The 16,611-nt window shown below is 35.0% G+C and overlaps 2 protein-coding genes across 2 annotated transcripts in view; both read right to left on the bottom strand.

The window, feature by feature from the left end:
- LOC306861931 (uncharacterized protein) overlaps window positions 1-16,611 on the bottom strand; it is a 1,169,885-nt gene that overhangs the window by 206,035 nt on the left and 947,239 nt on the right. The window lies entirely within an intron of this gene.
- The window catches only part of LOC306861924 (guanine nucleotide exchange factor subunit RIC1-like), a 40,408-nt gene that overhangs the window by 21,557 nt on the left and 2,240 nt on the right, over window positions 1-16,611 (bottom strand). Inside the window, exon 2 of the mRNA XM_079404411.1 lies at window positions 12,092-12,199. Coding sequence (XP_079260537.1) covers window positions 12,092-12,199 — 108 coding nt within the window. The remainder of the gene's footprint in view (window positions 1-12,091; window positions 12,200-16,611) is intronic.

The following is a 16,611-nucleotide window of genomic DNA, read 5'->3' as shown; positions in this document are numbered from 1 at the left end:
CACAAAAACATGCTTTCTCCTCTCAGACTGATGAAGCAGCACTCTAGAAGTCTGATCTACTGATCTAGAGCAGTGTTTCTTAAAAACCAGGCCTCAAAATGACTTAAAATCAAGACAAATCAAACAAACTAAAATGGCTAAAAATCTAATATTTAAAAAACAGGGTTCACACGGTCTTGGAAAACCTGGATATGAAAGGAAATCTCTTTTCTTTTTTTCTGTAAACATCTATACTTGTGAATTTTTTAGCCCTGGAAAAGTCATAAAAATTTATAAAACTTTAAAAGGTCATGGAAATGTTATGATGAGTATTAATTCTTCAAATTATGGCAAGCTATAAAATATTTTATTAGGCAGATATTGCTAATTTGGAGTGAAAAAAAGAAAAAAAGATGCCATGTAATAAAATTAATTGGTAATAAAGCGTAAATGACAAATTGTTACTGAATTTTATGGAATTAGTTATTTTTTGAAATTATTTGTTATTTAAATTTATATATTTTTTTTTATTTAATGTCACAAAGTTCCTGTAAATAAAAATAAATAAGTATAATAAAATAAATAACAAAATAAGTTGTAGCTAAATAAATTAATTCACAACCTGAAAAATAACAGACAGCAGGGAAATATAATGCTAAAATGTAAATAATCAAACAATTCATATAATAATAATAATAACAATAATGATAATAATAATTTGTTACATTTATATAGCGCTTTTCTGGGTACTCAAAGTGCTTTACATTGTGAGGGGGATCTCCTCAACCACCACCAGTGTGCAGCAGCCACCTGGATGATGCGACAGCAGCCATAGTGCGCCAGAACGCCCACCACACACCAGCTAAAGGTGGAGAACAGACAGAGTGATGAAGCCAATCAGCGTATGGGGATGATTAGGAGGCCATGATGGTCAGAGGTCAATGGGCAAATTTGGCCAGGATGCCGGGGTTACACCCTACACTTTTTCGAAGGACATCCTGGGACTTTTAGTGACCACAGAGAGTCAGGACCTCGGTTTAACATCTCATCCGAAGGACGGTGCTTTTTACAGTATAGTGTCCCCGTCACTATACCGGGGCGTTAGGACCCACACAGACCGCAGGGTGAGCACCTCCTGCTGGCCTCATTAACACCTCTTCCAACAGCAACCTAGTTTTCACCGGAGGTCTCCCATCCAGGTACTGACCAGACTCAACCCTGCTTAGCTTCAGTGGGCAACACATCCCATGACATTTGTTGTAGTTATCAAAGATTGTGTGTCCAATCAAACCCTACAGTATTCGGCACAAATTCACCTACTGAAATTAAACCGATGAAACATGGACAGGTGGCTCATCAACAAAACCACACAAGTCAGATGAAAACAGGAGCCAGGTTAAACAGGGTTGAAGGGTAAAGCACAGGTGTGTAATTATCATGCGTTTCAGTCCTGAAGCAGAAGCGGCTTTCCATCAGGCTGTCGACGCACACAGTAATGTCATGAATTGTACTCAGAGAAATGCCAAAAATGACAGAACGCTCAAAACACTTCAGACGAACAGAATGGAAAAGCCGTCACCATGACGACCGCGTGCAAGAAAGGAGGGAAAACTGTGAGACACTCATTAAAAGAACACTGACATCTGAAAGAACGACAGAAACAAAGATGACGCCTACGGATCCAGATGGAAATCAAGAACATTTACAATCTGCCGTTCAATACAAGACGTCGCTCTGATGTACTGTAGATCATCAAGGACGCATTAAACCGATCAAAAGTGCCAGTAAAGACATTTGTAATGTCACAAAAGATTCTATTTCAAAGACATGCTGAACTTTCTATTCATCCGTGAATCCTGAAAAAATAAAACGTATTACGGTTTCCACAAAAATATTGGGCAGAACAACCGTTTTCAACATTGATCATCAGAAATGTTTGTTGAGCAGTAAATCAGTATATTAGAAGGATTTCTGAAGATCATGTGACACTGAAGACTGGAGTAATGATGCTGAAAATACAGCTGCAGATCACAGAAATAAACTACAGTTTAACACATATTCACATAGAAAACAGCTAGTATAAATTATAAAAATTTCATAATTTTACGGCATTTTATCAAATAAATGCAGTCTTGTTGAACAAAAAAGACCATATAGCAAATATGTAGACTTGCTTTCTTGAGACAACTTAAGAAAAGCAGGTCTCTTTCTCTTTTCCCGTATTTTTCTAAATGTACTGATGGTCTGAATGTTGCAGACACGGAGGACTCAAAATACTTCAGACACACGTGGAAAGACTGAGAGGTTCAAAACAAGTGGAAAAGGCTGCGTGCGAGAGCTTCTGGCAGCACAGATGATGGAAACACTGGAAGGAGACGCAGTGAAGAATGTGGAAGCACAGAGAGAGAGAGAGAACTTCCTGTAGAGTTCAGCGCTCGGGACGGATTGTTCTCCACAGCTGGACCGAGACGCAGCCAAAACTCGCTGAACCCCCCTCAAACGCAGCGATGCGTCTGAAGAAAGCGCTGAGCGCAACGCTCTTCTCTTCCTCCTGATGCCGCTTTACTCTGCTCACAACAGACAGCCAGAAGTGGAGAAGAGGAAGTGATGCGTTCCTTAAAACAGTTATGTAGCAGATAAATCAGTTTCTGCTTCTGCATTGAGTCGAGATGTCTGATGGAATCGCTTCCTTCAGATGGTTCACTTCATTAAAAGAATGAAAGAAAATTCATAGATGCAAAAACAAACATACTCTGTCTAGGCTTTGAACAAATCGCTCCATTAAAGTGGTTCTTAATGGATTGAATCATTTAGATAACACATTCTCAATGAATTGTTTCAAATGAGTCACTGAACATTTTTGAAAAAACAAAAAAAACAAAAGGAAAATAAAAAAAAATAAAAAGTAATGAGCAATGTTGTTACAGTTAAACAAAAACTATTAAAACATTTTTTTAACAAAGTTGAAAAATTACAAATTGTAGATGAGAAACCTAATGAACTTAATTTAATGAAAAACTATAAAAAATAGAAAAGTTGCCTTTGCAATCGACTGAAATAAGTTGAATTAATTGAAATGAAACATTAAATTAAAATTGAAAGAAATTAATTAAAATGATTTAGAAATATTTCTACAAAAATAATTTTAAAAAATGACAAGAGCATATACAATTACTAAAACACAAGCTAAAATGAAAATTCAAATATTAAAAGCTTAATCAAAATATTAATAAAAATTGCACTTGTTTCTAAACAATACTAATTGCTCACAAATGCTTTGCAACCAAATCAATTAGTGAACTGAGTCACTCTGATAATTCAATTAATTATTTCAAATTAGTCACAAATTAGTTAGAAACACTGAGTTATATCAATTACAATCACAAACAGTGTTGTTAGTTAATAATAAGTAATTTTGCCTCGGCAGCAGATGTAAGTTCAAACTGAAGTAAAATTAACTGAAATGCAACCAAAACTGTAACTGAAATAAACTAAAAATAATAATTAAAATCATTTAGAAAAAATAAAAATGAATAAAAAAAAACAATAAAACTACAAAACAAAATAGATAAATATAATATTAATAATAAAAGCTATTTCAAAATAATAAAACTATAAAAGCATATAAATAACAGTAAGGTCTAGATGCTCCATGAGTGCGATATGTTTGATTATTGATTATTGCTTGTTCTCCAAACATCGATCCTCTGTCATGCATCACTGATGACTGCTGTGATCTTCCACACACACACACACACACACACACACACACACACCAAATCAACGATCAATGCAGTCTGTCATCATGGATACTGATGATGCATCTCTGAGTGACAGCTGTCATCAGACAAACTGGTGAGAGAGATCATCAAGACTCAGTCTTTTCTTGACTTTAACGAGTCACGTAACGGTGAGTAACATCAGATCTCACAGAGACGCCGCAGAGATCACAGAGATCAGCACAAGACTCCACTCCTGCAGGCCTGAACCTGTGAGCGGCTGCAGACTGCTCAACTAAACACACCCGTCACCAGCCAAGCACAAACATACAGACTGAACAGAGCAAAATGCACTAAATATATGTGGAATATGTGCTAAAAATAAGTCAGAAATAGCACAGCTTAAGAAAATACATTTTAAAAGGTATTTTTATTTTTTATTGTTACAAATCTCTAAATATATTAGTGATTGAGTGGGGAAAAAAAAAAAACTTCCAATCATAAAACACATGTAAAATGTATTTTTAAAAATATATTTGGACTATATAAATATTTGCATTAAATACATAACCACAATTAATATAGTAAATTATTTGCTCCAAAAAAATAAATAAATCTTAAAATAAAATATGTTTATATAGTACAAATTGTATGTATATGTATACTTAAAAATAAATGGCCCATACATAATTTACATAATTTTCTTTCAGAAATTTATAACAAAAAAATAAAAATTAGACACTGAACTAAATACGGAATTTGTGTAGAAAGACTAAAATTAATAATAATAATAAAATACAAGCAGATTAAATAAAATAAAAAAAATCTGTGTAAGGGTCCCTGTAGGCAGTAGACATTAAGACAGCTCACTATGGTTTGAGCAGATCTACACCATCTCAAACACACGCAATCATTCTAGTGTCACAAGACAGATGTTTATTTCAACAAACTAACTAGACAGACTTTATGATTTAGCACTGTGAGAGCAGACAAACATCTGTCATCAGACGTCTGATAAGATGAAGCAGCGCAGGATCAGAACGCAGCCACAAACTCTTACAAAGCCTCTCGGAATGCCACTCCTTCCTGTTATTGCTGGTTGCTTAGCGAAAGAGAAAATCGCACGGAAGTCTCTGTTCAAACAGCAGCATTCCAGAACGCAGCTGAAGAAAACGCTCTCGTAACGCAAATCATGATGAGAGACGCCGGCCCAAGTTTTGCATCGCATCAATTTACACTGAACAGGATTTGAATTGCCATCAAATGAGCAGAGAAACATTTGCATCTCTGCGTGAAAGTGCTTTACACATCAGTTCATATCAAACACAAACAATATCAATAGAGCAATGTGTGGAGTACAGATTCTGGACCTTAAATAACAGTTTCTAATTTCATAAAAAAAATTTATCTATAACTAACGGGTTGTTTAAAATCTACAATAAAAGAAATTTAAAACTAAAACAAAAATGGAAAAAATCTGAAATAAAATCTAATATAAAAATAAAACACTAAAATAAAACAAATCTAGAATAAAAATGATTCTAATAAATAAAATTGAAAACAAAAACAAAATGTAGAATAAAAAGGAATTAAAGTAAAATAAAAGTGACTAAAGTGACAATGAAAAGAATAAAAATAAAATCTAATACAAAAAATCTAATTTACCGATTTACCGATATTTTTCCCGATATTTAAACATTTTACCATAATCGGATATCGGTTTTGTAATATCGGATTCTCCGATAAATGCTGCCATCTTATGGTTGTTTTGAGAATTGCGCACAGGATGGCCATTGCAGCGCGTCTGAGTGGAGATGAGACGACAACAACAGCGTGCACAGGTACTTGATTTGCTGTAGTTAGTAAACTTTAACATAACAGGCATTAAATGCACAAATTAGATGCATTACATAAATGCCTGATATGCAGTTTATGCAGCTTGGCTCTAAGAAATAGAGACGAACTCACGGAGTCACGCAAGATAATCCGTCAGTCTGTCCCAATAAAGACGTAACTTTGCCTGAATTAAATATGCAGTCATGAATGAGTCAATATCGGTCGATCACTAAATCTAATTTAAAAAAAATAATCTAATAAATAAAATGGATCAATATAAAATCAAGAAGGAATAAAAGTCAAATAAAAGTGAATAAATAAGTGAATGAAATGAATAAAAATAAAATAAAATAAATCTAGAATAAAAATGAATCTAATATAATCAAATTGAAAATTAATTCTAAACTAAAACTAAAATCTAGAAATGATAAACCTAAATCTAGAATAAAAATGAATAAAAGTGAAAAAGAAAATCTTAAAACTAAATACATTTTGAAAAGAAACATCTAGAATCATTATAGAGTGAATAAAAAAAAAACTAATAAAATGAATGTAATATTAAATAGAATATAAAATAAATATCTAACAAAAAAAACAAATTCTAAAATAAAAATCTAGAATAAAATAAAATACTATTGTGGAGGGGGAAAAGCTTGCATCATTGTAAGAGTGTTCTGATTACCCCTCTGTGAACAGGCTTTAACTGTACTCTGCTGCTGTCTAACACTTCACAACACTGTCATTAACTGCGTTGTTTGCTGAAGGATGATTGCAGGAGTGAACCGGACCAGCAGCGGATCTGATCCGTTACGCACACACAGGATAATGGATCGTTTCCAAGCGTTTTATGAATTATGATTACAGTCTTCAGTCATCTGTCACGGCAGGAGAAATGCACTGAAATAATTCACCCTCAAACATTCAGCAGTTTTACAAGAGAAGCGGCGGTCGCTTTTCCTTTAGATAAGAGAAAAATTATGATATTTGCTGTTCAATTCCTCTAGATTCATATTACTAAAAACATTAGTATTATCAATGTAATCCATGTTGTTTGTAATCCAGTACATTTATTAATAAATACGTGTTGCAACTTTTTTTTTTTATCTGCATACATTCTATATAAATACACAATTTAAATATTTTTAAGAAATAATATAAACTACAATAATAAAATAAAAGTAATATATTAAAAATAAAAATAATGCTAAAAGGGGGGTTATGAAACAAAGGGAGATTTTATGAAATAAAGCAACAACTCTGAAGCTGCACATGGCAGTGGTCTCATATTTGAAGAAAAAAGCTATAATAATTAAAACAATTACGCTGCGCTTCAACGGTCACATTTGAATAATCATAAAGCGTTTGAGGTTTTTAGGAAGGCATCAGGTTGAGCGCTCAGCACATTACATACAGACAGGAAGATAAAAGTATCAAAACACATTAAAAACGCTGCAGTCATCCGTTCTCAGGCTGTTGATGTGGTGACAATAAACCAGATGAGATCTCCATCAAACCGCTGCATGTTTCTGACTTCCTCTCTGCTGATCTTTTGTGTTCCTCGCATGCAAACAAACTCCAATCTGACAAATGAGTCCAAAACACAAACACAGACACCGATGCAGCTCAACAGTGCTGTTAAACTGGATCCGTGTCTGATGTCAGACACATTTCACATGCGTGTCGAGTGTTCCAGTCCCAGAAATAACCCTCTGGAAATAATCCAGAGCAGAAACACACAGGGTTTGATTCAAGTGTGTCGTCAGGTGAGATTGTCATCACAGCAATAATAATAATAATAATAATAATTATATTATACAAAGGTAATTATTATACAAAAAAGGTATTATCGCCATATTGACATGTACTCTCAAAATTTTGGCCAAATTCTGCAGCCCAAAAGAGCACTACCACAATATCAGAACAGATAGAGACTAGACTGGACAGCAGATGAAGACGCTGCAGGCGGTCAGAAAGCCATCGATTATTTTTAGGATTGTGGGAATCTTCTTGCAGGTTTGATCACTTGCAGCCCACACAGCTCTGTTCATGGGACGTTTTTCTGAGGCGAATGAAGTTCACTGAGGCTCCAGCCAATCACTGAACTCCTGGGAACATTTTGGGACGCAGAGATGCCGGTATTACCCATGATGCTCCATCGATCAGCCGCGTGCAGCAGAAGCTCACAGGCAGTGTGGAGGCGTCTGGTGTGTCGGAGAATAGACTAAACATCCCACTGCGGGCCGCTGCTATCGTCGGTACGGAGAAGAGATTTTCACGAGACACCAGCGAAAGATTAAAGCACAAGAGAGAGAATCCTCTGAGACTCAGAATCACGTTCTCTGTGTGGAGCATCAGATCTTATGAGCACTTCAAAGAAACTGTTTGTACCGTTTCATCTACAACTTCACTGATAAAACACTGGCTACAGCACACGTCTGTCTGTTCCATTCAGATAGAAGCAGCATTTAGAAACTAATATTTTATATATATATATATATATATATATATACACACACACAATATATGACACTTCCATGACAAACATGGAAAAAGTTAAAAAATAATAATAATCAAAATCATTTTGATTTTATATTTTCTTCATAGAACATTTTGAAAACATGATTAAGTGTCAAAAACTGAAAAGGACCATTCTTTTATCTTCTCTTTATCTATTCTTTTATCTTTTAATATTCCGTGAAAAGTGATCTGGAACAGGCTCTTGATAAAAAGGAAAAACGGCTTCAGAATCATTTGGTAAACACAGACATCCCATGATCCTCCGTGCTCTCGTTTACAGTATAAACAGAGGAAATCAGAGCACTTCTCTCTGGAATACTCTGGAGTATTTACTACCCTGGATAACAAAATCAGTGTTAAACTCATTAATTATAGGTTTAACATTTCTTTTGAACTATAACTGCAAACAGCACATCTTTTATTGTAATGCACAATGAATATATAAATGTCTATTCTGCTGAGGCTGTATTGTGAGCGTGATTTATATTCATGACATTTAGAAGCGGGCAGATCCGTGTTAATGTCACCTTCATCAGTGCAGGGCTTGACGCTTACCTTTTCCCCAAGGAGCACAAGTCAAAACATTTAGGAGCGCATTAAAAAAATGTAGGGGTGCAATGCAAATTTTTCAAATGAGGTGTTTTAGCTTAATAAGAGGATACAAAGAGACATTTACAAGCACAATTATTTAATTTATCAGAATACAGAAAGTACACAAGGTTTTTAAATAATTTTACTTCAGACACTATTTAATATTTTAATAATTATGTAATTAGTTATAATCCTATTAAACTGTGTCAGTATAAAATTTTCACAATAATCATTGAAGCTTTTGTCACGGTATATGTTTTTGTTTTTAAATCACAATATATAATTTCTAAGGGAAAAAAAGCGTTGTCCTCCTAACAGGTTAAATAACTTTATTAAAGATAATTTACTAAAAGACTTTTATAAAAAATACATAAAAATATAAAGTAAACAAGTGTTTCAAGATTAGAGTGCAAAAGATTGTTTAAATGAACGAAAGAACAATATAAGTAAGGTCCCATTTGTTAACATTAGTTAAAGCAGGTTAACATTAACTAAAAATGTGCAATAACTAATTGTTGCAGTAGTTAATATTCTTTGTTAATGTTGATTAATAAAAAATACAACTATGTCCATTGAATTATATTAAGACAACTTTTGATTTTATAATGTATTATTAAAAGTTGTAATTAAGATAGCATTATTAATAAATGCAGTCATTGTTTTTTTCATGTTAACTAATGTAACTTGTGTTACTGAACAATAATAACGAATCAGTCGTTGATATATAGATAGGCCCGCTGTTCTCTATTATAGATCAGTGGATGGGCCATGTTTTAGCTTAGAAAAAATGTTTGAAAATAAATAGCTCATTAAGTCTTTAAGTAAGAATTATTTGAGGCTATTGTGAAGATTAAAGCGAATATAAATATCTAAATGACTGTGAGTGTGAAACATTATTTACACAGTTTTAGGAAAGTAGCGCAGCTGATTTGTTTACTGGGTTACCGGGGTAACGGCAGCGGCAGCGCCCTCTAGTGGCGAATGTGCGTCATTCAGCGCGTCTTCACTTTAACTCGCTCCGCTTTTCTTCTCATCTGTGCTCATTTAAATTAAACCGTTGCCTTTTTAAAGTTCTAAAGTAATCATATGAGGCTGCATCGCAATTTTTCCATAAATAAACAGAATAAATTAATACGTTTGTTATAGGCTACTGTATAAGTTAGGCTGTTTTGTATTCGCACTTGTGCTCCTAAATACATTTTCCAGTTCGCACACATCTATTTTTAGTCGCAAATGCGAGTGAAATGCTCGCACTGTCGAGCCCTGCAGTGACTCGTGTAAATGAAGCTGCAGGATGGAGAATCAAACCCTGTCAGTCGACTAGTTAAACCTGCATGAAGCCAATAGCCGGCCGTCACCTGTCCTTCCCTGATGAGCCAAACCCACTGCTATCAAGACTAAACACTGACTGTTGATTCAGACGCTGTGAAATCTAGCCTGCGGTCGTGCTGTAATTCTGCACCGCTGTGACGTCCTGCAGTGGAAACGCAGAGATCTGGTGTCTGAACACACGTGACGATTCTGACCCTTTCTGACAGACAGAACATGACCCACAACAACAACACAGATGGAAATACAGCTTCACGACACATACTGAGAAGTACTTCTAAACGGACACAGCATCTTAAATGTGCTGCTTATAGCGCAAGATGCTGAAAAAACTGAGAGACAATGGCCAGAAACATCTCTCTTACATGTGTGTGCATTAAAATATTTAAAAACATAGTAAAAAAGCTTTAGAAACGGCCCCTTATAGACCAAGTTATGTTTTTGGTTTTTTTATGGAATACATACAAGATATGAAAGGCATTTTCTGCCAATTTTAAATAAATCAATTTAAATATAAAAATGAAAATGAAGACCAGATTAACAATTTATTTATTTATTTTCATTTTTATAATTAAATTGATTTATTTAAAATTGGCAGAAAATGCCTTTCATAAGAGGGTGTGCAAAAACTAAAAAATATATAATTAAAATTAATTACCATATATTAAAATAAACATTTAAATAAATAGGAGAAAAGTATAAATAGAGATCATGTAAAAATGAAATAATCAGTTTATTTACATACTAACTAAAATGTATTTATTTATTTATTTTACATTAATTACAATAATTTAAAATAAAAAATTTAATAAAACAAATGGTAGGAAATTAAAAATAGAACAATAAAAAAAAATACATCATGACTAAAACAAATAATTAAATGTATTATTTAAATACAATAAATTACAATAAATGAATAGGATAAATTAATTTAACACTAAACTATTTTTAATATTAAAATAAAAACAAAGAATCAAATAATCAGTTTATTTTAAGACCAACTAAAATACAATAAATTAATTACAATAAAGATTAAAAATACAATAAAATTTAAATTATTAAATAAATAAACAAATTAATTAATTCGTTTTTTGATAAAGGGGGAGGTAATAATAATAATAAAAATAAAGAGAATATACTATAAAATAAAATATAATAATATAATAATAAACATAGTTTATTTAAAACATATTTTAATATACAAAGGATAAACAAAAATGTAAGTGCACCAAGCACAAGCAAATTTCTACATAAACTGTCCAGATGTTGGAAAGGGTTAATCAGCCAAATCAAGAAAGGGCTTCCAGATTTTGGAGGATGCTGTGATGAACGCTGTAGGAGTGCGACTGACAGATGTGAGCGAGTGAAGACTCTCTGCTCATCTCTGTCTGTCTGTCTGCATTCACACAGCAGAATGACAGCATTCATCAGCCAAACAAAAGAGAAACTGCAGCGTTGTTTTGTTCACTGTACGCAGTGACGGACGCGCGACTGCACATTAACATTTAAACAGTCGTCTCCTCTGAGGAGGACATGCGTGACTGGAGTAATTATGCCGCCTAACTTCACCCATAATGCCTTAAAATACCGCTGATGTGGGCGACTCGCTAGGGCTGTTAGCGCCAAGATTAACACTGTTCTGCACAACGACAGAGGAACGGTCAGCATGGAGAACATTCAGGCAAATGTGGTGACAACCATCCATCAATCAAATCTCCACACACAAGACTAGAAGTGTGCAAAACTATGGGACCAAGTCATTCCACATCACCCTAGAAACTGCATAGCAACAGCCTCAAACAATCACAACACCTTAGCAACTGCATAGCAAAAGCCCAATACACTTAGAACACCCTAGCAACTGCAAAGCAACATCTTGAAATGCCTAGAACACCCAAGCAACTGCATACCAACAGTCTATAAACATTCAGAACACCCTTACAACTGCATAGCAACAGTCTAAACACACTGAAAACCCTAGCAACTGTATAGTAACAGTTTGGCATCGTAGTTACACCTGCTGGACGATGATATAATGTGATAAGTTCTCACTACATAACAGACAGACGATTAACCTCCTCAAAGTGCACTCACAGGAGAAACAGACGTGTTTTACTCACCGCCACTGCGATCATGGAGTTGTCGGGCTTCCATTCCACCTGCTGATAGAAGCCGAACTGTGCAGCCGCTTTCCCAGACTCGATATAACTGGCGATCAACACGCTGGGCTACAGACAGACAGAGAGAGTGAGAATTAGACATTCATTTGAGTGTGGTTTAGTTATGTACCGAGCCAATCATCACTAGTACTAGTGCTGATTGTGATGTGCTGACACCTCTAGCACTAAGAGTTCAAACTGAGTCCTGCAGCGTTTCAACGATTGCTCAGATCATGTGTGCTTACTAAGTGATCAGATGCAACATTTTCACCTTCTGGACCAGAAAACAGCTGACTATAAACTATAACTAAATCCCATAATTTCAAATAACACTTGCAACACCTTAACAACTGCATAGCAACAGCCTAAACACTCAAAATACCCTAGTAACTGCATAGCTATTAACCTCTCATAATACCTTAGCAACCACTTAGAAACACCCGCATAACTATAGAAAAAACATAAAACAGCAAATACATTTTCAGTAAATACAAAAACCGAACTCATATTTCAGTTTGAAACGGAATCGTCTTATAAATCACAGAAGTGAAAGTGTCATGAACAGTACAAATGACAGAGGAACTAACTCTCAGCTGCAGTAAACACTAGATTAGTGCATGTCTCAGCTAGTTTAGGAATATGACCGTCCAGAATGAAGCTACTACTATTCAAGTCATTTTAGTTTGAAGTTCACTGCATATACATGAAAGAATCTGGCATGCTGATGATTACATACAATAATGTTGAGAATAACCCAGAATATTCCTTTAATAAGACGCTGAAATATAACTAATGGAGAAAAATAAGTTTAATGTCATTCAACGTGCATTTCTGTCTTTATTTTACAGATCAACAGAAGGCAGAACATTCTCCCAGTGAAATGAAGAGCAGCAGGAAAACACATCAGGAGGAAAGAGACGGATGTGCGGATGAGAACAGCGCTTGGCCACAAAGACAAACACCCAAAAATGGAAGCAAAGTGCTGGTTTCATTCAGCCAAAGGGGAGCTAACCTCAACACACACACACACGTGTGTGTAAAACTCATGAAAATCTAACACTAACGTCACAGAATCACACTGCGTTTACCTTCAGCGTGTGTGTGAGAAGAACGTTCCTTGTGAAAGCCTGCGTTTTGTTCAGGGGTCATGAAAGGTCAGACAGGCTTCAGAGTCCACACGAGAGGAACGAGCGGCGATCAACGGCCACATTCAGAGATATTCCCATTTTAAACTTTAATGTTTTCTTATTTACTTTAAGCTGTTCTGTAAAACTACAGATAACTGACACTAAAAGTGGCACATTTAGCAGACGAATTTCAGGCCACTCAGCTCACATGACGTACAGACTAACTGCAGCCCTGACAAACAAGAGAAAACACCAAGAATCATGCATGTACATGCACAGACCAATAGCAGTCCACTATGATTGTTGTTCATACAGCAGATGAACTGAACTCACTCTCAACATTCAGTCAAGATCTGAATCCAACTCACAGAACGTTATTTCCTGTCCTATGACATAATCAACATACGTGTGATTGAAATCTTGCCACAGGTGCAGCGCAGAACACGTGCAAATAAATGACACTCATTCAATCATCTGAATTACTCAGGGCTGCAAAACGATTAATCGCATTCAAAATAAAAGTGTGTTTACACATACTATGTGTGTGTACTGTGTATATTTATTATGTATAAATACACACATATGTATATATTTAAAAATATATATTTGTTTGTATGCTTATATATATATATATATATATATATATATATATGATTATATCGTGAGGTACCCTGTGATTCCCACCCCTAGTCAGAACGTTCGAAAACAGTACCGCCGATGGTTTTATCCAAAGCTAATTACAATTTCAAAAATCTGTGAAAATCTTGTTTCTACATAAATTAGCCAAAATACTGAAAATTCTAAATATAGTAATGTCAACTCTACTGACTTCCTTAAAGGGATAGTTCACCCAAAAATGCTCATTCTGTCGTCTCTCCCTCATCTCATTCAAACCTCTAGGAGTTTGGTTCTTTCTGCTGTGTTTTTTGCTCATGTAATGAAAGTCAGTGGGGTTCAGTGTCGTTTAGTTTCCAAAGTTCTTCAAATTATCTTCTATGTTTCACAAAAGAATGAAAGTCATTCAGATTTGGAGTAAATGATGACAGAATGATTTTTTATTTGGCTGAACGATCCTTTTAAATCTTGTTTCTGGTCCTGTTGTGAGTGACAAACAAAATCTGTAAGTTAAACAGATGTGTGTGATGTTAAATGTGCTGCTGTGTGATCTCACAGTGACTGGAAGAACAGCAGCAGATCACAGGAATCAAACCAGGTGTCAGTTCAATGCTAAAGACGCCCTGAGATGAGTGTGTGTGTGTGTCGTAAAACAAACTCTTCCTCTCCAGCTGCGTAACTCTACCTTCACACACACACACACACACACACACACATTCCTGTCTTTTCCCTCAGATCTTCTGAGACACACTACACGCTCACTACAGAACAGCCTGGCATTAAATTGCAGGAAGTACATGGGGGGCGCTTCTTGTTGGACAGGAAGTATAAAGGATCACCTGGACGTATTCTCCCAGACTGACTGACTATACCGGAGCAGCAAAAAGTCTGACCTCACGGGAGATTAGTCAAACCCTGTCTGAGCATCAGAGGTGGGTAGAGTACCCAAAAACTGTACTCAAGTAAAAGTAAAAGTACTTCTAGAAATATTTACTCAAGTAAAAGTAAAAGTAATCGTCTGAATAGTTACTTGAGTAAGAGTAAAAAAGTATCGGATAAAAAAACTACTCAAGTAGTTAGTTACTAGTTACTTTGGATCATATAGGTACTGAATATAGTCTATTTTTATTTAAATATATAGATTAATTTATGTAATGTGTGTGTGTACACACACACACACACACACAGCCGTTCAAAAAAAAAAAATATATATATTTTTTTTTTTCTTTTTTTTTTTTATGTAATTTATTTCAGTGATGCAAATCAGAATTTTCATCAGCCTTTACCCCAGTCTTCAGAGTCACATAATCCTTCAGAAATCATGTTGATTTATTATCAGTGCTGCTCTTTTTAGCTTTCTATTCATCAAAGAATACTGAACAAAATATCACAGGTTCCACAAAATATTAAGCAGCAAAACTGTTTCCAACACTGGTAATAAATCGATATATTATAATGATTTCTGAAGGATCATATGACTCCGAAAACTGGAGTAACAGCTGATGAAAATTCTGATTTGCATCACTGAAGTAAATTATATTTTAAAGTAAATTAATTATGTATTATCCTATAACCTCTGAAAACGCCTCACATGACTGCTCTGAACATAACGAAACAAATGCATATTGACGGATCTTCTGTTCTGCAAAATGTAAACACATGTAGCCTATATTTTTGCAAGCGTAAATATTGTAAAAATATGAATATTAATTGTGTCTAGAACAGGCAGCGCGCCGCTGCACAGAGCTAACGCGGCTTCCGCGGATTTTCATTTCATACTCTGTGACAGCTTATTTAATGTATAAATGATACATTGTATTTAATGTAAGGTACATGTACAACAAACTGGTAATGTCTTAGTGGTATTGTGGCCTATACCTGTGGAACAGTAGACAGCACACGCGGTGTTCATCTAATAAAAGATCTTCATATAGCTCTAGCAAAACAAGCCTTTGCAGATTTGCTTTCAACTAATTCGACTTTTCGACTGTAGATCCAAAGCCACGTCTTCAGCGCTCTTGATGTTCTTAAACTCTCTGTTATCTGAGAACCTCTTCAGAGACTCAGCGCGTGCGGCAGGGAACTGAACGAATCATTCAAACTGATTCGCGAACCGATTCACTGGTTTGCCAACTGGTTTGATAAAGCCTTTAAACAGAATCGACTCAAAAGAATGAATCATTCGCGAATGGGCATCGTTCATTGCCCAGAGAAAAGTAGACGGCGCGTTTGGAATAAACTGAAGCATTTTTAACTTGTATTGCATTAAGATACAGTAACGAGAGGAGAGTCGCCCACAGTAACGAAGTAAAAGTACCGTTTTTTCTCTAAAAATATACTTGAGTAAGAGTAAAAGTACCCATTTTAAAATATACTCTAAAAGTATTAGTTACCCAAAAAATGTACTCAAGTAAATGTAACGAAGTAAATGTAACTCGTTACTACCCACCTCTGCTGAGCATGAATGTACAGACTGTACTGTAAAATTGATTTACCCAGGAACTGAACACAAAACAATCAGCACTGTATGAAAATATGATGAAAACAGCTAATGCACTTGATGAATACGAGGCACTTGAGGTCATGTAACAGTGGACATGCATTGTAAAAAACTATTTCTGCATAAGTTACATAAACTCGACATAAAACATGTAATTGATATTAAAGGAGCAATATATTGCTGAAAATTGACTCTCTCAGGCCATCCAAGATTAGGATGAGTTTGTTTCTTCATCAGGT

Source organism: Barbus barbus (genome assembly GCF_936440315.1).
Source record: "Barbus barbus genome assembly, chromosome: 43".
In the NCBI taxonomy this organism is placed as follows: domain Eukaryota; kingdom Metazoa; phylum Chordata; class Actinopteri; order Cypriniformes; family Cyprinidae; genus Barbus; species Barbus barbus.
This window is presented reverse-complemented; position numbering and strand designations above follow the sequence as displayed.